The sequence below is a fragment of the Trypanosoma theileri genome (genome assembly GCF_002087225.1).
Source record: "Trypanosoma theileri isolate Edinburgh chromosome Unknown TM35_Tth_6_V1, whole genome shotgun sequence".
In the NCBI taxonomy this organism is placed as follows: domain Eukaryota; phylum Euglenozoa; class Kinetoplastea; order Trypanosomatida; family Trypanosomatidae; genus Trypanosoma; species Trypanosoma theileri.
This window is the reverse complement of record NW_021639848.1, coordinates 831,299-852,618: the sequence shown is the minus strand read 5'-3', so window position 1 is coordinate 852,618 and position 21,320 is coordinate 831,299. Positions and strand designations below refer to the sequence as shown.

Genomic DNA, 21,320 nt, shown 5'->3' with positions numbered 1-21,320 from the left:
AAAAAAAAAAAAAAAATGTAACACACGTTCTGACAAAACCGTACCGAGATCAGGCCCGCCTCCAGCCACCACACCCGCGAACGCCACGACGCCCCACACCACGGAACGGAAGGAAAACACCCTACCCGCACCCGCAAAACTGACCCGCGGCAACTCGCTCCAAAGACCAGTTTCCGCTTCGCCCTACCGGGGCGCTGGCTGGTCACCGTTTCTTCTTCGCCGCGGTGTCGCCCCGCCCCGTTCGGGCGAAGGGTCCGGCAACGGAGCGACGGCGAGGCCACCCGGCGCCGCGCGCTTTCCCGCCACGGTCTTCCCCAGCCTGGCACTATCTCGCCCGATAGGTGTTTCGAATTTTGGTGGCCGGGCGTTCCCTGGGGTAAACAGGCCGGCCGTGGGGGTTCGAGGGTTGGCGGGGCTGGTGGGGCCAGCTCGGGTTCCGCGTCGTTCGGCGGGAATTTTTGAAGAACACTTCCACCCACCTCCCCACACCTTGTGAGGAGGTCGCGGGGTCGTAATTTGAACGAGCTGCCGCAGACGAACGGGAAGGCCACAGTTAATAGGCCCATGCGTCGGACCACATGCTCTGGCATGGGGCCGTGTTGTCCTAGTTTATTTTTCTGGCCAGGCCGAAGCGCCGCGGCACATCGATAATAACTTCCGAGTTAAGAGGGCTAGAGGACGGATGCGGTTCACAGGCGGATAAGGCGTCTTAACGCTAGAAATGACACTATCGAAAAAAAGCGGGCCGCAACCAATCTTAGAGCATAACCATCCCCAGAGAAGCGACTACCACATAATAGCCTTCAACTTGGTTATTGGTTATGGTGTTTGGACGCTGCCGTAAAAACCCACGCTTCTTCCAACCCCATCGCCATGGCAGAAGTTTAACTGAAGACAATTCCACCAAATAACAAATTGCATCTTCGAAACACTTCAAAGCATTAGAAGCATATAAAAAATAGAGGGACGCAAGAGACACCGTTACACCGCCCAGCGGGTTTTCAGTTCCGGCGGGTGGTCGTCACGAATCCTCTTCCTGAATCCTTACCGCGACAGAAAAATATACCCCGTCTCCCGGCCAAACACCCCAGGAGTGGAAAATAAAAAAGTTTGTAAAATCATTGATGATATACCCAATCTCAGAGAGACGGAGGGTCCATTATTTGAGACGAATCCACAATCGTTAGATGAGACAGTTCTACGGCGCAGTCTCAAAATACAAGGTATAAAGTTGCAAAATGGGAAAAGGGCGCCCCAGAAACAACGTCCAAGAGAAGACGCAACCCAACCCGCCCATCCATGAAGCCGTATGGCAAAATAATGAAACTACACCACTAGCCCAATGCCAAGGAACATCGGCCAACCTTTAAAAGAATCAAAATACATCTGGTAGGTGGGATCCCATTCCATTTTGCGCTTGAATCTACAAAGACCAGTGGTCCAAATACTCTGGCGAAGGCCTTCCGTAGTGCCACATTCCAAGCTCTAAGCAACTGAGTTTCTTTACGGTGACCAAAAAATAATCAACCAAATATTGAAGATAACGGCCGTTTAAGGAGCCAACCCAAAAGAAAAAATGGATCTGAAAAGTTCCCAGGGAACCTTTGCTAGCGGGTACTGGCAGAACGCTTGGCGGAACGTTGGATGTTGTCACCTTGCTTTTCCACCAACCAAATCGACCTCTCCAGCAGGCCGGGACGCTGCACCATTCCCATTCAAGAAAAAAGAGAGAGCAATTTTACGCATCCAGAGAAACTAGAGGGAACCAAGGCTTATATTCAGGAAAACTGCCAAAACTTACACAGTCTCCTTTTAGTGAGGGTTTCCCCATGCCAAGTCCAGGCCGGTTGAGCACCGCTTCCTGCTGAACGGTGTGGATCCCTTGAAGAAAGAATGTGTTGATTTATTTTTTGAGAATATGATAAGAAAGTGAAAATGGTCCGGGAGAACTGGCGGCTGATTCAACCTGTTGAGGCCAGCGGTATGTTAGAATAAGTTTGCCTTCCAGTGGCCGCCAGAGGTTTACTACCCGTGGAGAATTACCGCGACAACATGCTTAAAATAAATTTTTTGTGAACATCCTATCACTAAGATTATCGAAAAATAGCCACTTACGCTTGGGAAAGATTTCGCGAGCCCACGCCCGACCCTCAAGTTGCGAGCGAACGCGTGCCTATAGTTAAGATCTTGGTGGCATAAGTGGCGTCGCTATGGAACCGATTCTGCTGAAAAAAAAAACTTCTCCTGGGAATTAGGCCTTTCAACACGGTCGAAACCACAGCCCGCGCGTGAAAGGAATATTGCCCAAGTTTTGGGGAAATCACGTGCAAGCAAAGGGCCGGCAACAGGTCAAAGGCCGGAACAAGGCCGCCACAAAACCCCTTCGTCTATTTTGGCAAGGTGTAATTATGCAGGCTGCGCCTTTGATATTTATGACGAATTTTACATTTACAAACGGGGCCGTGCCAATACACAGAAGGTGCCGCTCATGCGTCTCTGGGGCGTGTATTCGCCAAGAAAAAAGTAAAGTCCCGAATCTGTGCCATCAGTCGGCTTCCAAGAATGAATTGCTCACGCGGTTATTCTTTATACCTCTCGCTCGGTTTTGCCCCACCCATGGTCCTATGGCCTTGTGGGCGGAGGGTTCTTGACCGCCACCAACCCCGCCGCAAGGAATACAGAAACAAGATCTCGAAAAAAAAAAAAAAAAAACACGCGCATTTAATAAAAGAAAACAAAGAACTTTTTCGCACGTGATGTGTGCGCGAAAGAAGTTCTGTATATTCTTTTGGTGCGTCGAAATGGGATGGGCGGGCTCTGTTTGGTATGCGGGCCCCCCGCCCAGCTTCCATGAGCGGCAAGTTCAACTAGATTGACGCCTTTTTGGCTTTGATGTCTGTTTTTTTTTTCTTTTTTTAAGCCTATGATGACAACGAAGGACGCTGTCAGAGATGATTCAGCCATTTTTGGACATTGACAGGATGACCGGCAGAAGGGAAATTGCCGCCTCGGCCCAAAACAGCGGTCCAATAGCATGTTCCTTTACCGGCCCCCAGCGCGGGCCCCAAGCCGAGCTACCGAACGGGCACGGCTTTAACTTTGAAAAAACGATAATATTTCGCCCCATTTGAGCGGAAAATGAATCGGGTTTTCTCCCAACTCATGGGTCCGGGGCCCCGCTCTCTTTTCCTAGAAATCCTGAGCCCGTCTGGCTTTTGGGCAAAAGAATGGCGCCCCTTCAGAGGGCCATGGCGACACCGGCCAACCAATTTTGGCGCAACGCTTCAGCAATCTGCAGTATCTAGGAACGTAAAGAGCCAGTAATGTTTTTCTTCTGTAAAACTCGAAGGCGCTTAAGCCATGGCATCGTGCCACGCCAGGGCCTGCCGCGTTGCGCGGGCCAAATCAATCCTAGAACGTTATGGGACGCGTCACGGTGCGCTTTCCTGCGGCATCGTATGCCCTGCGTTGCTGTTGAATAAAAATGATGAATGCTTTAAAAAGTAAGATCTCAAGCACCCACGGAAGAAAGCAAGAAGAAAATAGAACTTCCAGCACTTTCACATCCAATATGCAACCGCCACCGCGTGAGGAAATCAGGCCCCACTCCCCAGCACCTATCACCGCAAGCCGCCAACCCACTCGCACAAACTGTACGCAACGTGCCGAATGAGATGAAATGTCACTGTATCTCTTGAGTTCCTTGGCAACGAGGTCTACCTTATCTTGGTACCAAGGTTAAGTACTTGAATTTATTCAAGGAAACTAAATGCACTCACTAAATTTTTGAAGGAGGTGGTCTCCTTAAAAATCAAATTCTTTTTATTTTTCTTTTCAATACATGCGTTCTTAGGAATGCTATACCCTTGGTGGCGTTTGGCCATCGAAAGGTGGATCCAAGGTCCATTACCTCGTATTCTTTCGGGGGAAGTCATGAGTAGTAGACTCTTTCTATGGAGTTTACTGGTTCATAAGCTACAAATATCATACAGCACCGGGGCCAGCAGAGTCGTACTGGGACAAAACTTTATCCAAGAAGGTCCTGGGACACGTGCCGGCGTGCCATCAGCAGCACCTTCTTTTACATGATTCACTTTAGTGTGAATGCTGCTAAAAAGGAGTGGCAGGGACCCTAGAGATAGTAACAATTATGCTCTCCAGTGGGGAAAAATGGATTACCTGCTGAGGAGACTCAGAGGGGCGAAACAATCCATCTTCTGCCACCTACGAGGTCCATTGCAATTGCATTGTCAATGCGTAATTCTTCCGCACGGCGGTAATAAAATACAATGAAAAAAAAACAAATAAAAAAAAATAAATGCAAATAAAATAAATAAATTGTATACATATACATTTATGTATTGCTGTTTATGGCTCGCGACATTGGGTAAAACTCATAAAGACACGAAAACAAAAATCAGAATCCTCTGAGTTGCTTGGTAAACGCGCTCGCTTCTTCACATCACTGGAAAACGTATCAGCTGATGACCCTGAAGAACAGAAAAGAGAAGCATCCGAGCGTTGGATAGCCCGTCACTTTCGCCGTAAAGGCACAGAACCGCCGCCGCGTACCCATTATGAAATTTGGACTGATGGCTCCGTCTTTCCAGGAGAAAAATCTGGAGCAGCAGCAATGATATACAAAGATGGTGAACTGCTCTGTGCCACACATAGAGGCGCTGGCCCCCTGGCTTGCAGCTACGCAGCTGAATCCGTAACGCTATACGAAGGTTTATACGGACACTCCTCAAAATAATTCCTACAAATAACCCAACGCCCTGCAGGGTCTCCATTTTCACGGACTCACTGTCGCTTCTCACGGCACTGGAAACAGGCCCACTGACCGTAAAAGACCCTACACTACGCCTCCTGTGGAACCTAATCCTTCAAGTGCAACGTCGCAAGGCCCGCATACGACTACAATTTATCTTTGGCCACCGCGGTGTAGAGAAAAAACGAAAAATGCGACACAGAAGCCAAAAACGCTGCAGAACTACCACAAAGAACTGATACTTGGATCACAGATATAATAGCCTACGCTAAACGAATACTTAAAGGTGAGGATGCGCCCCATACCTCCCATAGATCAAAAATCATTGGATCCTGGGACCCCACCAAAGATAACCCGGAACTTACTAGAGAAGAACAAACAGCCCTAGCACGTTTTCGCACAGGTGCTTCACATCGCTATGGCTGGTTGCTGCGAAAGATAAAAACCCACATTCCCCCTGGTTGTCGATGGTGTAATCCCCAACAAGTCAGTACGCCGACACCCGTTATTCCACCTAGCCAGAAAAGACCGCGCTATACACTAAACAAAGCAATAGACCCCGCCACCTGCACTGAATGCGGGGCACAATACTCATGCAGGAGCGCCGCAGCACTACATATGGTCAACAAACACGTGGGTTCATGAGAGCCGATGCGCTCTGGAAGATCAAATTCCCCCATGAGCCACCTCCGCCGGACATCCCCGCCAGAACCCCCGCCACCCCCACAACCCCCACCTCCGGACACAACGTTACCCCGCCCCAATTCGCCTAAAGCAAAACCTCACCCGTTTGCCTGCAGCATGTGTAAACGAACATTTCCGCTTCAAAACGGATTAACGCGCCACCTTAGATACATGCACAATGCCACATGCCCTGTCCCAGAGAGAAAACGCCCGCGAGTCAACGAACCGATTACAGAAGAGTCAGCATTTCCCTGTGACAAATGTGGTATGTTAGCGCGCTCTAAAACAGGCCTCAAATCCCATATTAGAGCACGGCATCCTGAGAACCCCAGAAAGGACGCACCTCGCCCTCAGCTCATCCCGCACCTGCTTCACTACGATGCGAATTTTGCCTCCGCGACTTTGGCAACATTGGTGGTCTCGCATGCCACAAAAAGTTTAAACATCCACCTGAAACTCCAATTCTGCCAGCAACAATACAAGTAACCTTTCCAGCGAAATAAGAAACGCCAGCGAGACACGTCGCCATCACCAGAGCGTGAGGACAGAGAGAAAGTCCAATGCGGAGTCTGCCAGAAGTTCTACGCCCACCTAGACTCCCTCGCCATCCACTGCAGAAAATTCCATGAAGGGCAAGGTATGCCCCAAAAAACGAATTCCATCACTGCAAAATACAAGGCAGGAAAAACACGAGACCTTCCGGTATTAGTCTGTCCCTCATGCGGTCGTCAATGTGTATGAGTAAATCAGGCCTAACTCTACACCGAATGCCACGCCACGGGCATCAACCCACCCGCGCGCACACCAGCCAATGCGAAGAAACAGCTCTGCATCTCTTGAGTTGTCCCACTCTTCTTTAACTGCGAGTTCAATTTGCGATAATTGATGTACCCCTGATGAAACTATGTTTTTCTAAGCGGTTAGCACAATTCCTTATTGCGGTGGAGCAGAAGTGCGCTATGCCACAGTCTTCCCACCTAATAAACCCTACTTCAATTTCCTTACACCCCGCAAGGCCTTCCTCGCACATTAGAACTGGCAATACCCTCGGTTATGGAAGACTTGATAGAATCGTACGTAAGAGGCGTCTTCAGCAGACCCAGCAAGCAAAAAAAAAAAAAAATAGGAGTTCATCAAGATCAATTAAACGCAAAAAAATAGAGACCTGGGGACGGGCCAAGGGTAAAGTAGGTGTGAGAAGAGTTTTCTCGTAGTCTGGTTTTCTTGTATGTGAACGGGTTTCGCAAAAATATGGAACAAACTTTAAATTAACAAAAAACTAAAAATAACAAAAATTGTATTACTAAAGCTTGAAGACCCCACAAAACAAAGGAATCTTCCACACATCGCTTTAAATAGCATTAACAAAAGTATTTTGCAGCGATAGACCGTTAGCCATACCATTTGGTAAAATCAAAAAAAGCAAAAAGGAAAAAAACAATCCGCGAAGGAAATGCATAGCCCTTTAAGAAAATCAAATAATTTTGCATTGCAAGTATGAATTCGCCAAAACGCAATTGGTTCGTAATACTTTCATGAGACAACAAAATACAATTATAAATTTCCAAAAACACCAGAATCAGCTGCTGCAAACGCAAGAGTTGGTGAATCAGTGATGCGTACAGGCACAACACCCAGAAGAAGAAATACGCCAAGAAACCGTTACGCATGGACCGCGGCCAACTTTTCCAGCAACAAGCACCCACCTTCCGCAAGGCGAGGGGCGAAAAAAAATATTTTTCTTTTTTTTCTTCTTGAGAAAGGAGAACCGGATTATCGGCGTTTCTGTTTCTAGAACAAAAATAGGAAATTGGAAGTTGCAAAAATGACGAAAGAGCGACAAGGTTTGAGCGAGAGCACGCGCGCGATCGAAAGCCCAACGGAATGCCCACGAAGAAGCCCGCCCAACGAATTTCCAGCAGCGTGACGGAAAAACGCACCCCACAGTGGCGCGGCCAACTCCTGGCTGCGCGACTGTGCCGTTTTTTTTTTTTTTTTCTTACCTTTGACACGGCGCGATTTATGCAGAGGGCTTTTTCGTCAAATGCACCCTGCTTGTGCGCCGAACGGCATTCCAGCCAACCGTTTTATAGAGCAATCGATGGCGGCCGGGGTGTCTCGCGAGGCGGCCAGCGTCTGCTGCAAAAGGAGGCAGTCGCCATTTTTCAGGAAAAAACGGGGATTAGAAAAAAACACCCACACGCCCCGCCAAGGAACACAGGGTGTTCGCAACGTGATTGGGAGAGTTGGTGTGGCACTACGATTTTGGCAAATTTCCCCAAGCTAACGTAGTCACCGAAAAAAAGAATAATAAATATACAAACCTTGTGCACCATAACCTGGGAACGAAGAAAGTCAATAACTAAAAGAATTTACGAATGTCGAATCAAGAACGGCCTCGGGACCCAAGAAAAGGCTATCCCCTTTTCTTTTTCAGACCTTAACTTGCAAAAAAAAAAGTTCTACCCAGAGCAAGAGGGTGCCGCAAACCTTTTCGCAGCCAAAGGGGCTCCGCACAAAAATGTTATTTACTGCTGCCCAAAAATTGGTAACGGTAGATCCAATAAAAAAGAGGGGTGGTCAGTGATGGGATCTGGTCTCGCGGCGCAGCGCGTTATCTGGGGCACAACGGCCGAAACCGCGACGAGAACAACGCGGAGAAATTAGAATCGTTAATTCAGGGAGGCCAAAGGCATGGTCCACCCAACCTTTGACTTATTAAACGTCAAAAAAAAAAGGAATTTAAACATTTTTTAAATGGCCAGGGTATTTCCCAAATGGCGCGCGAAGGGTTGGGGCAACACCAGAAGGAAGATGCCCACGCGCCGCCGCAACACGTAGGAGCTGGTCTTTGCCCTTTCGAATTGTTCCGGGGCCTGCCAAAGAAGGGAAACGGGAACATTTTGACGAGACGCGGGGCGTGGGGAGGGAACCCCCGCCAGACGCCATGGGGAAAAGGGAATCCCATTTTTGGAGTTGTGGTGGTAAAATATTTTATTTGAGGAAAGGGGCTGGCGTTGCTTACGAGGCTTCGCCCCGGCATGGCGCTAGAGTAAGCAAATCCTTTGGAAGCGCCAGGTTGGCCAAAACTACCACGGCAGAAGCGAGGTTTAATTTTCTTCCCTCTGGCAAAAAAAATGGCCAAAAGATTCAAGGAGCAGAGGCCACATTGATTCGCCCTGAAAGGCGACCTGGCGGGTAAAAGAAAAAACGGCAGCTTTTTTTTCAAAATGAATCTTTCTCAAGCTATGCGGGGCGGGTTCCATTACAGAATAGAATTTGGCTGGGCTTCTCGGGTTCGCGCGGTTTTTCCATTGGTTGTTAATATTATCCGAAAATTTTCTCATGCAATCAAAAATGTTCTTACAGGTGGCTCCGGATTTTTGCGGCCGCACAACTACCATACCAAATAATTTGAGAATTCTTTTGTGGGTGGCAATATCGGCATTGATGGATCGGATCAAATTGTGGATAAATGGGCTTAACATTTTTACGCGGACTATGCAGTAGCCTAAAAAGCCAAAGCGAGACAACTGCATTAAAACACAGAAAGGGATATGGGTTCATAGGAGAAAAATTCAACAACAGAGGAAGAAAGCTTCTTTGATTGAAAAGGCAAAACGGCGCATCTGCGAGGTGCCGTCTCTTCAGATGGGTCCGGGGTCAAAGGTATGGAAAGTATTACACTTTCAAAGATGATCCGTGCGATGATGTGTGTGGGTGCTTGCGTTGGGAAAATACTTTCTTCTACATTATCTATTTCCCAAAGGCGTAGCAAAAGCTTTCTCTTCTCGAGAATGGGTAAATTTATCGACACTCTTTTTTTTAATGTGCGGCGCAAAAGGCCGCAGAATTTATTCTGAAAAGAGTGGGCCACAACCTCTGAAAAAAGTTCCCAAGTTCTTCCGCGCTGGGAACGGGCGCGCGCATGTATAAGTAGGGTGCTTTACCATTCAAAAAAGTGCGCGACGTTTTTGGCAAAAGATTACGGGTGGGAACGGGTAGAGGACCAATGATTTCCTAAAAGGCGAATTTCTTTGTTCACCCTCGCCCCGGGGCTTTGAAGGAAATCACATCGCCCTCTTCAACAGCCGTATCGGCAACACCAGGATTTAGAATTAAAAACAAATGAAAATGCACAATCGCACAACTGATTTGAGGAGAGTTCGGCCATTAATCGAGTTTTATTGCGGGGATTGCGGCAAAACAGCCCAACCACCAACTTTTTTTTACAGGAAATTCGGGGCGATGGTCCATTGGCGATTATGTTTTCCTCTCTTTTTTTTAACATTCCATTTAAAAACATTCTGACACGGATGATATCCACACGGGGTTCCCTTTTGCATCCGGAATTTCCAACTTGGAGCGATGGTGCGCTAGGCAGATTCATTCAAAGGGCAATAATGCGATCAATACTCTGCACAGCTTCATTTCGCACTTTTTACTCCTACGAAAGGCAAGCGGCATTGCCAAATGAAGTCGGCTTCACACTTTGAAAAGTGCAGAAAATACAAATATTCGCAAACTCTCCGTGCGTTTTTTCGTTGATTTTGCCCCAGCGGATTAAAACGGGGTTTCCTTTATTGGCAACGTTTTTATGCCCCATCGCGGCGCCAACGCCCCGCAATTGAATCCATTTAAGGAAAGCCAAAGCAATCAACAAAATTTTGCAGAAGGTGGACACCTAAAAAGCTATGTCAATTTTAAATTTGGCAACACGCATTCTTAGGAATGCCATCCCGTGGCGGCGTTTGGCTGCCGAAGGGGCGCGCCTGGCCCGGTGCCCCATGTTGGCGGTGGAAGCCGTGGGTCGGCAAAGCTCTCTTCTCGATAACTTGCGGGCCCGCAAGCCGCAATCGTCACAAAGCACCAGAGCCACCCGCATCTTGCTGCTGCAAAAAATTAAATTCGAGTGGATTCCTGGGGGGTGCTCCGGCGGGGGTATCTTTTTAGATGTTTCACCCTTCTGTGAAAGCTGGCGGGGGGAAGCGCGGGGCCAAGAGATGACGACAACTATGCCCTCCCTTGGTGGAAGTTGATTTGGCCACTGCGTCAAAATCCCTTTCAACACGCAAACAACGCCCCCGCAATCGTATAAAAAATCGAAAAAAAAACTAAAAACTAAAACAAACAAACACCGGGGGGTCGTCCCATCCGGGGGATACCGATAAAGATTAAAATAACGAAGTGGAAAAGATTTTCTTTTTTCGTTTTGTTAATTTTTTTTTTTGGGGCGCCTGTGCGGTAAGCATTCCGCGCAGTGGAAATGGAAAAGGGCAAAGGATAAAGCAAGGAAATTGCTGTCCAAGCGCGTTTGGCAAAAAGGCTATCGAATATTTCTGATCTGCATTCCGCTGCTAGAATAAGTGGCACCTGTTTCAAGAGGAGAATCAACGGAAATTTCGGCACACGTGCATTCTCCTTTAATCCATACCCATCGTAGATTGGAAGTGGTTTTTTTTTTTATCTGGTGAGATTGAGGAATAAAGAATCTTGCTTTAAAGTTTCCGGTGAATGTACAGAATAAAATCGATTTTGTATTTTATCATTGCAGATTTGTTCGCAAGAACCAGGTTTTTTTGAAAGAGTGAGTTTGTACATCATTTCTTTTCATTTTATGATACGAAGAAGGTTTCCGTGCGAGGAGTCCAAATGATTGGCTAGGGCAATGGCTCTCGTACTTTTTCTCCGGCACAACGGTTGCAAATCGATCTTCTTTGAATTAAATCCCGCGGCTAACCTTTCATGCTAAGCGGAATTCTTTAACTAGAAGAAGATTCATTAGCTTTGACATTTGGATGGAAAAGAAAAAGTCGCTTAACTCTAACGCCTTTTTCACCTTTGTTATTTTGCAATCGCTCCTACGCACCAAATCGGGGACTTTGGCAGAACGAGGTGCGATCACGTCAACACCCCTCATGTGGTCGTCAATGTGTATGAGTAAGTCAGGCCTAACTCTACACCGAATGTCACGACACGGGTATCAACCTATTCGCGCGCACACCAGCCAACGCGACGAATGCGAAGAAACAGCACTGCACCTCTTGAGTTGCCCCGCTCTTCAGCCACTCCGAGTTCAATTTGCGATAGTTGATGATGTACCCCTGATGAAACTATGTTTTTCTAAGCGGTTAGCAAAATTCCTTATTGCGGTGGAGCGGAACTACACTATACCACAGTTTTCACACCCAAGAAACCCTACGCAGCCCACCTCCCACCCCCCACCTCTCTAAAATCAGCGACGAGCTCAATCATGGAAACCCTGATGGAAGAGTACGCTCAAGGCGTCTATCGCCGACCCAAAAAGCAACAAAATAAATAGGAGTTCATTAAGGCCAAACTATTACAAAAAAAATAACAAAAAATAACCAAAAATAATAACAAAAAGAGACTTGAGGACGGGTTTTGGGTAAGAAAAGTGAGAGTAGAGAGATCTGGTAGGGTTTACTCGATCAGATTTCTCTTAGAATGGTTCTCTCGCATGGGAAAATGCTACAACAAAAAATCATATTACAAGAGCTTGAGGGTCCTATAAAACGAAGGGATCTTCTTCCTCTTCGGAGCCTCTCGTAAGTCGGTAATTAAGATACTCTACGGTGTACGGCTGATAGCCGTACCATTGGAGTAATATCCATAAAGGCACGAAGAACAATAATAAAAAAAATCACGTCAACACCAGAACCCGCCGCAGATTACCCACCTCCGAAAAACATATATATCTATACATATGTATATATATAGGTCCGAAAGCTGCGGCTTCTGGGGTAGACGCGATCGGAACATCCTTTTCTTCAGGTTGTCGTGGCACCGAGCTCCGTCCGAGAGACACAAATACAATAGCGTAAGTTCTTCCAAGAGGGGCTGCCAAACAGGCGCCAATCCTGGTTTTCTTTTCTTCTTGCCAGAGGTACGGATGCACGAAAACGAAAAGATTTCTCGTCCAGCGTAAAACCGCGAGAACGCAGAAATGTATATTGCTTCTCTGCCCGGAGACGCTTGCTCACCTTCAGAATGTCATCCGTGGAAAATCGACTGGAAAAATGCATCTGGACCCTTCCGGCGCTAAAAGAAATCCCAGCCAGAATGTTTACACCAAGTGATTTCGCAGCAACCAGGAAGCCTTGCGGCACAAGAACGCGCGGCAACACCCCAATTGGAGACGTGAAAGTTGCACACAAAACGTCAAAAGAAAAAAAGCACTGCCCAAGATTGGGGGCTAATCTTTTGTTTTTGCTTTTGGCACAGACGCTAGAAAAAATCTCTTTAGCCAAGCTTCTGGGAAAGGTCGGGTTTGGCCCGCAAAAATAAACGTGGCAAACGCCGGCATGGAAGTCGGTGGTGGTGGTGGGGAAGGGGTCCCCCGCACCCCATCCCTCAATTAAAGGGTGGAAACATCCAGTGCAAAGGGCCCGTTTCCGTTGCTACGGGCGAAACCCGATATCCAGAGGCGGTTGGAGAAGAAGTGGTTTGCCATACCTCGGCCAGCCCCGCCCAGCGAGGGTTCCGGCTTTGCCCGCCGTTTGGTGGGCAGGGCGCGCTTCCCATGAGGCGGTCAGGGCGGAGAACGGCGCCGTGCAGTGGAGGCGCGCCTAAGGTTTTGCGTGGCCTTGTTGGTGGGGGAAAGAAAACGGCGTAGTCAGAGAAGGTGCCCCCATTTAATAACCGAAAGCAAAGCCCAAGAAGGAAGACCAGGGCGGTGCAATACCGCTGGGTCTCCATTTCGCCTTCTCCTTGCGTCATGCGGCGAAAGAAAAAAAAAAAAGCTTGGTTCTGCTGAAGGCCCTTTTCCTCTTCATCCCAGGCGGTCCCATCGGCCGCTGTGGAAGCAATTTTCCGTTTTGAACTGGGTGCGAGAAAGCTTCTTTGGTTTACACGTCCCGCATCTGGAATAAATGTTGCCCTGAAATTGGGTATGCTGCCAGGGCCGTGCTTGCAGGAAGCGCGGTAAGGGTGAGGTTGAAGGGTGTGGGGCAATGGTTTGCCGCGCCGCGCGGGCTCCCTGGCCGTGTGGGGTTCTTAAATGCCCGCGCGACGGGCGCGGGGATGAAGAAAGGCGGACGGCAACCTAGCGCTGGAGTGACGCGGCAGCGCGTCTCGCCACTTGGCGTGGGTTGCCCTGCTTCTTCAAATGGGGGCGCGGCGAAAGGCCATGTGAGGCAAAACGACTTCGTTATGATTGGAGGGTATGGGGGTGGTGGGTTTGGGGGTTATCTCTCCTCACGCGCCTTTGGTGGAGAGTGCGTGTGGTTTCCCGGGCGCGTTTGCAAAGAATGTGTGCGGCCGTTTCTTTCCGGGCATGTCCCCACCCTTTTTTCGGAAATCGTGAAGGGAAGGGTTGGCCAACCCCTGCCAAATGGGGGTGGCGGGGCGTCGCTGTTTGGGGCCCAGGGTTTTTTGGTATCCGTCCGCGCTTGGAAATTGGGAGCGCCGTGTCATTTCTAATGCGGGGTTGTTTTTCTTTCGGCCGTTTCTGGAGGTTTGGGGCGGTTCTTCAAAAATACTTACGGCTACCTTCCCCCCCACACACACGCCGGGCCCCAGGGCGGAAAAGGAAGAGGCATTCGGATGCCTTAGCCAGCGGGAAGGCCGTCACCAATGGGGTTTCGCGAGGGGCGAGGTGTGCGGGACTGATGGGTTGAAAAGCCATCCCTGTGGGCGCCTTTTCTGAGGAAAGAGTGAAAAATCTTTGATGCCCTGTGGGGTTTCGGGCTTGTTGAAGGGGACCCTAGAAAAATCAACAAAACGAAAAAAGAAAATCTTTTCCACTTCGTTATTTTAATCTTTATCGGTATCCCCCGGATGGGACGACCCCCGGTGTTTGTTTGTTTTAGTTTTCGGTTGTTTTTTTCGATTTTTTATACGATTGCGGGGGCGTTGTTTGCGTGTTGAAAGGGATTTTGACGCAGTGGCCAAATCAACTTCCACCAAGGGAGGGCATAGTTGTCGTCATCTCTTGGCCCCGCGCTTCCCCCCGCCAGCTTTCACAGAAGGGTGAAACATCTAAAAAGATACCCCCGCCGGAGCACCCCCCAGGAATCCACTCGAATTTAATTTTTTGCAGCAGCAAGATGCGGGTGGCTCTGGTGCTTTGTGACGATTGCGGCTTGCGGGCCCGCAAGTTATCGAGAAGAGAGCTTTGCCGACCCACGGCTTCCACCGCCAACATGGGGCACCGGGCCAGGCGCGCCCCTTCGGCAGCCAAACGCCGCCACGGGATGGCATTCCTAAGAATGCGTGTTGCCAAATTTAAAATTGACATAGCTTTTTAGGTGTCCACCTTCTGCAAAATTTTGTTGATTGCTTTGGCTTTCCTTAAATGAATTCAGGTGCGGGGCGTTGGCGCCGCGATGGGGGAGAAAACCTTCGTCAGCGGTCAATCGTTCCGGAAAAGTGCCCGCAATTTCTTCGCCAACAAGGTGTGGGCAAAGAAGGCCCCTCTTGGGTTCAAGGTAGCTTTCGTTTCAGAGCATGAGGGAATGAATGGGGTGAAGGGAAGGGTCGGCACTTTCTTCACCTTATTTATTTTGCCCAAAGTAGGGCGCGGCTTCTTTTCCTTAATTGTGTTTTGTTCGTGTCGGGCCGCCAAATCGGAAACCCAGGCCCCGCACAGGAATCAAAGGCCACCAAAAGAGGCGCGGCGAGAATGGTCGCTAGGTTCCGAAAAGAAAAAAGAAAGAAAAAAAAGTTCTTTTTTCTCCGGCGCCGGGAAAAACAAAGTAGGGCGGCATGGGACCTTTTGTGCTTCTTGGACTTCGTTTTCCGGCGTGGTGGGTCCGTTGCCGCACTTCGGGGGTTCATGCGGGGCCGGTGGGTCTTGGCGGATCCCGGCGGTCTTTCTGGGTATAAGGATGGTACGGGCTGTGTATTACCTTTTTTTCACTTGCTAGAGAACATCTTGAATAAAAATTTCCGAAGTGGTCCGTGTAGTTAGAGCTCCTTTGGTTTTTGCCTCCATTTTCAACCTTCGCCCTCTTTGTTTGTGGAATGATGGGCGCTGGGCCGTGTTTTACTGTTGGAAATGTGTTTTGGTAATGGTAACTTAGATCAAGTTAAGTGGCTATCATTTGACAGATTTAAGGGACGGTTCCATGTTTTACGCACTTCTTCATCAGGGAAAAGAAGTCACAAGCATTACATGAAATCAATTCTCTGAGAGAGTTTTTGAATTTTCAAAAAACACACACACACAAAAAAAACATCGAAGCAAGGAGGGATTGAACCACTGACCTGGCATGATAATACACTAATTTAGAGAAACGAGCGACCACGGAAAAGATCGCGTGATAAAATATTAAATAACAAACTAATTACTCTAAAAAAGAAAACAAACTTTTTTTTTATTTATTATTTATTTTTGTAAAACGAACGTGGGCGCAAGTCTTTCGGTTACTTCAGCATTTTATCGGGGAAAACCGGGGACGCCATCGCCCAATTTTTCGCCTTTTTCCTTGCCTTGGGATTTCTTTTTCCGCCTTTATTTTTTTCTTTGAATAAAAGACGCCGTCACGTTTTTTTTTTTTCTTTCCTTTTTCTTTTCTCTGGGGCCTACTGGGCGTTCTCTTTGCCACGCCGTCGCCTCCGCCTTCTTTCACTCTTTTTTTCTTTTTCTTTTTTTGGACCTTGTACAGCGTGGTATGGCGTCGCTGGGGCCGGCGGGCCGCGCGGAATCCGGAGGACCACGAAGGCGAAGAAGGCGGCGGTCCTTGGGCACGCGCGGCCTTTTTTTTTCTTTTTTTTTCATTCTTTTGCGGCGGTGCTCGGGTGCGGACTCTGCTTTCCTGTTATGGTGTCAATATTTTGTTTTCGGTGTTTCGGGCGCTTCTTGGCTGCGGTTTTTGTTTTTTGAATGAGATTTCCTGGCGTGTGGTCCCCCTGGGGCTGGGATTGATTTAATTTTTTTTTTTCGTGCGCTTTCCTAAATCTTAAAAGAAAAGCTGTATTATTATTATTATTATTTTTTTTTTTTTACCTTCTTCTTATTCTTCTTATTCTTATTACTTTTATTATTACAACTGTTGTTGTTTTTATTATTTGTTTTTTTTTTTTAAATACTAGTATGTTATTATTTGTTGCCATTATTCTTCTTATTTTTTCCTTCTCTTTTCTATTTCCATATAGTTGGATTTTTAGAAGTGATGATCAATTTTACGTTTCTCTTCTTATGGACTCTGGTTATTTTTAGTACATTAATTGCTGCCGAACTTCCACTTTCTTATCCTGTTGAGTGGAGTTCTGTACCGCAAACCCCACCTGAGAGACGAAACCTTGAGTCACCTTATCTTGGTAAGTGTATATGCGATGTGACTTGGGGATCATGTGATCCTAATTGCTGTTGTGATATTGATTGTAGTGAAACCGTGAGGAGTAAGTTTAAGTTCTGTCTTCAAGAGAGTGTTGGTTATCCTCCTGTAGAATATTGTGACGGAGGTGCTGATAGTAAAAAAAATATGCTTCCTAATCATCACTATGTTGACAAAACACCTACTGGAAGTGCAGGAGTATGTATTGTTAGGACGAATAATGTAGCTGGTTTAACTCCTTTTTTTGCGTTACCAAGTAGTGTTTCTAAACCTACTGATACTCACTTAAACGATAAGGTTAAATCTAATGGATTTAATGGATATGTTGTTAATGGTGGGTTATTGTTGATGAAAAATATAGAGGTAGCAAGTTCCGTATACGAGTTCAGAAATCTAGGATTATTGACTATTCCATCGGCTAGTCAAAATGGATATTGTAAGTTAAAAGGTAGACGTGTGCGATTTATGAATCCCATAGACTCTACAGCCTGTGTACTGAAAGGTGGAGATATATGCAAATTGTTTCCAACTACATCTTTTACGAATTTATATTTGACAAATTTTGGTAATTATTCAACAACTGCGTTTACACCTATAGAGGTACAAATTTTCAATTATACATCTGGTGAATTACTTATTACACTTGATTCAAATTCTATCATACCAGAAGAGTATCAAAGTATTATTAGTGGTGAGAATTGCAAAAATGCTGTTGTTCAAATTCGAAATATTTTGGTTTATAGCTCAAATGAATCAGGACTTTTATTAACCAATGCAACGACAAGTTTATATATTCGTGATATAAATATAGAGTATATTACTTCTTTACTTTTTCAGACTGAATTTACTCAAAAAGGTATTCTTCCTCCGACAAATTATTTTCCTGCTACACCAGGGTATTTTGATGGATCACTTATACGGGCTGGTACACTTGTGACACAAGAGGGTAAGAAAGCTATAGCAGAAAGAGTTATTGGATTTTCCATTCCTAGTGGAGATAGATCATGTTACCAGAATAATTATCAAACAGTTCGTTTTTTACATGATGTAAGGAGTAGTAGTTGTACAATATCTTCTACTGAAGATGAGTTACGTAAATTATGTTCAGGAATAGGAACGGGTACATTATTACGTAGTATTCTTAGTATAAATGCGGGATCTTCTCCAACTTTTGATGTTGAAACGAAACCAATTGATTATGTTGCCCGTACTAATGATGCACTTGTGAATGATACAACAGCCTGGATTAAAATAGAAGGTCTTGATTTTGGAGATATTTCTCCTGATATATATAATTCAGTAGAAAGAGAATGTAGTAATATTTATATTGGGATACATTACACATTTGTTCTTTCCCGAATTGGGGCAGAAAATAATCCTCAAGATGTGATTGTAGCTGCTTTCGCAGATCCTATTGTTGGAAAGTGGAAGATACGTAATAATCAAGATTTCTCTGGGAATGCGACTTCTATTCAACGTTTTCGTTTTGTTGTTTCCTTCACGCGATTAGATCCGCGTTCAGAAAAAAAAATTCATCAACAAGTTATTGCTCCACCTATTTTACCTCGTTTAGATGATAACGTTTTTTATCCATTTAAGCCACCAAAATAGAATATAGAATATATATATTTATTTACCTGACATAAAATTTCCTGTAGATTTCGTTTGGTGGAAACATATAAATAAAAATTATATATCTTGTGTAAGAAAAGAGTTAAAGAATGACTATAAAAAATTATAAAACCTATAATATCTTTTATTTATTTTTATTTATTTCTTTTTGTTATGTTGAATTATTTAGATTTAATATTTTATTTGTATGCTGCGCAGCAGTTCTAGTCTTAGACGTGGTGTATACCATAATGCACCTAGTGTTTATCCATTTGTTAAACCATTTCATGATACTCCTCACGATGAAGATCGAGGTCCTCATGACGTTGTGAGAGACCGATGGCGTAAAAATAAATGGCCTCAATGGATGGATAATGGAGCTGATGGGACTGGTTATGGAATAGGACTTCATCGAGTGCATCCATTATCTAGACTTCGTGGTAATATTGGTCGCAGTCCAACACATGTTCCTCGTGTTTTGAGTATGATGATTCAAGGTGTTTGGCATAAAAGTGGTGTTAAGCTTTATTTTCGTGGAGGGAAACCTCCAAATCCAAGTAAACATCCTTATTTAACTGGAGAACCTTGTCCTGTATATGGATGGAAAGTTACAGATGAATCAGTAATAAGGCAATTTAATATGCCAACTCAAGATGCTGCAAAAGTACGTTATAAACCTTATGTTGCATTACAGGAAAGAAAAATTATGGGAATTAATGCACCCGCAGTTGTTCAACCTGATGCACCAAAACAGTCTACCGACGCAAAACCTTTAGTAAAACGTCTTTTCTTTTGGCAGTGAGTATGATTTCTCTTTATTCTCTTTTATCAAATAATACGGTGATAAATGAGAAAATAAAAAAGAAAGAAGAAGAATAAAAACGAGAAGAAGGAAAAGAAAAAAGAAAATGTATTGTTTTGGTAGGATATATATATATATATATATATATTAATTATTCTATGAATGCTTGTTTCTTTATAAGTTCTGTACATTTCCGTTTTTTTTTTTTTTTAATGCAAAGACGGAACAAAAAAAAAAAAAATAGGAATAAATAAAATAATTACTAGCCTAGTAGAAATAATATGAAATGCAGGAACTTTTAGGTACTGTCAATAGATATAGACTACGTGCTGGATCATCTTTATCTTTTGGAAAGACTGTGCCAAAAAGAGCGGCAGTACAGTTTGTAGGTTCATTTGTATACCAAGGGCGATTAAATTCTTTTTGTGCTGCATTAGTAGCTCATTTTATGGTTTCAGATGAAGTACTTATTGTTGCCTCACGTGATGCTATTCAAAGAATTTCCTGCGATGGTTATACTCTTGAAGCAGGTAATTCGGTTACCGGACCAAGTGCAGGAGAAATTTCTGGAGTTGCAGCATCTGGAAATTCTGCAACTGTTTGCTATGGTGGTGGGATTGCTAAATACTCTTCAAGGTTATCTTTGGAAAGAGATGTTGGTTTTGGTGGTTATTCAAATAATATTCTTAGTGTGGCGATCACACCTGATGGATCATGTATAGCAACTGGAGGAGGAAATGCAACTGTTACAGTTTGGTCACGTGATATGAGTCCTTTTCATTACCTTTCAGGTCATACAGATTGGGTGCGTTTTGTTAAATTTGCAAAAGGACATAATGGAAAATTGCAACTATTTAGTACAGGTGATGATGGATTAATTTTTCTTTGGGATCCTTTAATTGGTGTTATGTTATCAAGATTAAATTATTCGTATGGAGAGAGTATTCATGCTTTTGAGGTTTCGTGGTTAGATGCCCTTGTGGCTATAGCATGTGATAGTCCAACAATAGCTCTTTTTAAACTAGAGGATAAGATTGTGAAGGAAACAAGTAGTACTGCACCACTAAAACTAAAAAAAATAGGAGAAATATCTGATTTACACCATTCTGTTCCAACTGCCCTCAGATTTTCAGGAGATTCTCAATGGGTTATTAGTGCTGCTGAGGATGAAACACTTGCTGTAACTTCTGTTTATGAACCAAGAAGTAGATTTGTATGTTGTAATTTTATTACAAGGCGACATTGTATTACTTTTATGAACACATTTACTTCTCTTTGTGTTCTCGCTTCACCACCTGAATCCTCTGTTATTATTCTTGCTGCATGTGCTAGTGACGGAAGTGTAGTTCAATGGGTTGTTAACCCTACAACCTCTAGGTCCAGTTATACAAAAAGATTACAATTGCACCTTGGTGCGCTCGTGGCTATGGATGTGATAAGGAATGTCTCGGAATCTTAATATTTTACAGTGCGTTAGTTTTTCTTCAATTTTTGAACGATGTTTTTTTTTTTTTTAATTATTATTTTGATTTAATTATAAAAAAGAATAGAATTTGCAAAGACTTTATGGAAATTCCTAATCTGATGATGATAGTGGAATCTCCTGTATTTTCTTTTTTTTTTTTTACTTCTTTTCTTTTCTTTATTTATTTTGAGGATAATGGCGCTCGTTTTGTCTGATGGGGTAGAAAAAGAGGCAAGACGAATTATTGCATGTGAAAATGCATTTGATGTACTCGAAATAACGCCAGTTAATACAAAATCTGAGGTTGTGTTAAGACACTATGAAGAGAAAGTTGCACCCCTTCGACGTTTAGTGAGAAATAAGTTGGCTATGGAGGCTAAAGCTCGACTGGATCATGCAAAGATGTTGTTGCTAGATGATACTCTTCGAGCGAAGGAGCTAACAAGATTTAATGAGCGACAACGGATTATTATTAAGGAAAGAGAAGAGTTAAAAGCACTTGAGGCCAGGACTAAAATGTTAGAGACTCGTGCAGCAGCGCTTTCTCAATAAAACACAATCTTGTAGATTCTCCAGTGGGGACTATATATATTTCTTTTTCTTTTTCCTTTTCTTGCTTTCTCTCTCTCTCTCTCTCTCTCTCTTTTCTCTTTAATAATGTACTTTGACAAATTCTCTTGTTTTAAT

The 21,320-nt window shown here is 44.9% G+C and overlaps 15 protein-coding genes across 15 annotated transcripts; 10 read left to right on the top strand and 5 right to left on the bottom strand.

Annotated features, from left to right (window-relative positions):
* Positions 1-2: 2 nt before the first annotated feature.
* Positions 3-590, bottom strand: TM35_000064530 (uncharacterized protein; the record flags this gene model as incomplete). Its single annotated transcript, XM_029023490.1, has 1 exon — positions 3-590. A coding segment is annotated over one exon (588 nt), but the record flags the coding sequence as incomplete, so codon positions are not given.
* A 3,867-nt stretch (positions 591-4,457) lies between these two features.
* TM35_000064520 (uncharacterized protein) lies at positions 4,458-4,793 on the bottom strand (the record flags this gene model as incomplete). Its single annotated transcript, XM_029023489.1, has 1 exon — positions 4,458-4,793. The coding sequence occupies one exon, from the start codon at positions 4,791-4,793 to the stop codon at positions 4,458-4,460; it is 336 nt and encodes a 111-aa protein (XP_028885513.1).
* Positions 4,794-5,422: 629 nt separating this feature from the next.
* On the top strand, positions 5,423-5,941 carry TM35_000064510 (Tbingi protein; the record flags this gene model as incomplete). The annotated part of the gene is made up of 1 exon (XM_029023488.1): positions 5,423-5,941. The coding sequence occupies one exon, from the start codon at positions 5,423-5,425 to the stop codon at positions 5,939-5,941; it is 519 nt and encodes a 172-aa protein (XP_028885512.1).
* A 410-nt stretch (positions 5,942-6,351) lies between these two features.
* On the top strand, positions 6,352-6,669 carry TM35_000064500 (uncharacterized protein; the record flags this gene model as incomplete). The annotated part of the gene is made up of 1 exon (XM_029023487.1): positions 6,352-6,669. One exon carries the CDS (start codon positions 6,352-6,354, stop codon positions 6,667-6,669), a length of 318 nt encoding a protein of 105 aa, XP_028885511.1.
* Positions 6,670-7,339: 670 nt separating this feature from the next.
* Positions 7,340-7,747, top strand: TM35_000064490 (uncharacterized protein; the record flags this gene model as incomplete). The annotated part of the gene is made up of 1 exon (XM_029023486.1): positions 7,340-7,747. The coding sequence occupies one exon, from the start codon at positions 7,340-7,342 to the stop codon at positions 7,745-7,747; it is 408 nt and encodes a 135-aa protein (XP_028885510.1).
* A 433-nt stretch (positions 7,748-8,180) lies between these two features.
* On the bottom strand, positions 8,181-8,498 carry TM35_000064480 (uncharacterized protein; the record flags this gene model as incomplete). The annotated part of the gene is made up of 1 exon (XM_029023485.1): positions 8,181-8,498. One exon carries the CDS (start codon positions 8,496-8,498, stop codon positions 8,181-8,183), a length of 318 nt encoding a protein of 105 aa, XP_028885509.1.
* Positions 8,499-8,565: 67 nt separating this feature from the next.
* TM35_000064470 (uncharacterized protein) lies at positions 8,566-8,994 on the bottom strand (the record flags this gene model as incomplete). The annotated part of the gene is made up of 1 exon (XM_029023484.1): positions 8,566-8,994. One exon carries the CDS (start codon positions 8,992-8,994, stop codon positions 8,566-8,568), a length of 429 nt encoding a protein of 142 aa, XP_028885508.1.
* Positions 8,995-9,539: 545 nt separating this feature from the next.
* On the bottom strand, positions 9,540-9,845 carry TM35_000064460 (uncharacterized protein; the record flags this gene model as incomplete). The annotated part of the gene is made up of 1 exon (XM_029023483.1): positions 9,540-9,845. One exon carries the CDS (start codon positions 9,843-9,845, stop codon positions 9,540-9,542), a length of 306 nt encoding a protein of 101 aa, XP_028885507.1.
* A 304-nt stretch (positions 9,846-10,149) lies between these two features.
* On the top strand, positions 10,150-10,494 carry TM35_000064450 (uncharacterized protein; the record flags this gene model as incomplete). Its single annotated transcript, XM_029023482.1, has 1 exon — positions 10,150-10,494. The coding sequence occupies one exon, from the start codon at positions 10,150-10,152 to the stop codon at positions 10,492-10,494; it is 345 nt and encodes a 114-aa protein (XP_028885506.1).
* A 759-nt stretch (positions 10,495-11,253) lies between these two features.
* Positions 11,254-11,688, top strand: TM35_000064440 (Tbingi protein; the record flags this gene model as incomplete). The annotated part of the gene is made up of 1 exon (XM_029023481.1): positions 11,254-11,688. One exon carries the CDS (start codon positions 11,254-11,256, stop codon positions 11,686-11,688), a length of 435 nt encoding a protein of 144 aa, XP_028885505.1.
* A 3,114-nt stretch (positions 11,689-14,802) lies between these two features.
* Positions 14,803-15,342, top strand: TM35_000064430 (uncharacterized protein; the record flags this gene model as incomplete). Its single annotated transcript, XM_029023480.1, has 1 exon — positions 14,803-15,342. The coding sequence occupies one exon, from the start codon at positions 14,803-14,805 to the stop codon at positions 15,340-15,342; it is 540 nt and encodes a 179-aa protein (XP_028885504.1).
* Positions 15,343-16,590: 1,248 nt separating this feature from the next.
* On the top strand, positions 16,591-18,366 carry TM35_000064420 (Tectonic-1; the record flags this gene model as incomplete). The annotated part of the gene is made up of 1 exon (XM_029023479.1): positions 16,591-18,366. One exon carries the CDS (start codon positions 16,591-16,593, stop codon positions 18,364-18,366), a length of 1,776 nt encoding a protein of 591 aa, XP_028885503.1.
* Positions 18,367-18,574: 208 nt separating this feature from the next.
* On the top strand, positions 18,575-19,168 carry TM35_000064410 (uncharacterized protein; the record flags this gene model as incomplete). The annotated part of the gene is made up of 1 exon (XM_029023478.1): positions 18,575-19,168. One exon carries the CDS (start codon positions 18,575-18,577, stop codon positions 19,166-19,168), a length of 594 nt encoding a protein of 197 aa, XP_028885502.1.
* Positions 19,169-19,454: 286 nt separating this feature from the next.
* Positions 19,455-20,627, top strand: TM35_000064400 (1-alkyl-2-acetylglycerophosphocholine esterase; the record flags this gene model as incomplete). Its single annotated transcript, XM_029023477.1, has 1 exon — positions 19,455-20,627. The coding sequence occupies one exon, from the start codon at positions 19,455-19,457 to the stop codon at positions 20,625-20,627; it is 1,173 nt and encodes a 390-aa protein (XP_028885501.1).
* Positions 20,628-20,828: 201 nt separating this feature from the next.
* On the top strand, positions 20,829-21,185 carry TM35_000064390 (uncharacterized protein; the record flags this gene model as incomplete). Its single annotated transcript, XM_029023476.1, has 1 exon — positions 20,829-21,185. One exon carries the CDS (start codon positions 20,829-20,831, stop codon positions 21,183-21,185), a length of 357 nt encoding a protein of 118 aa, XP_028885500.1.
* Between the last annotated feature and the right edge of the window lie 135 nt (positions 21,186-21,320).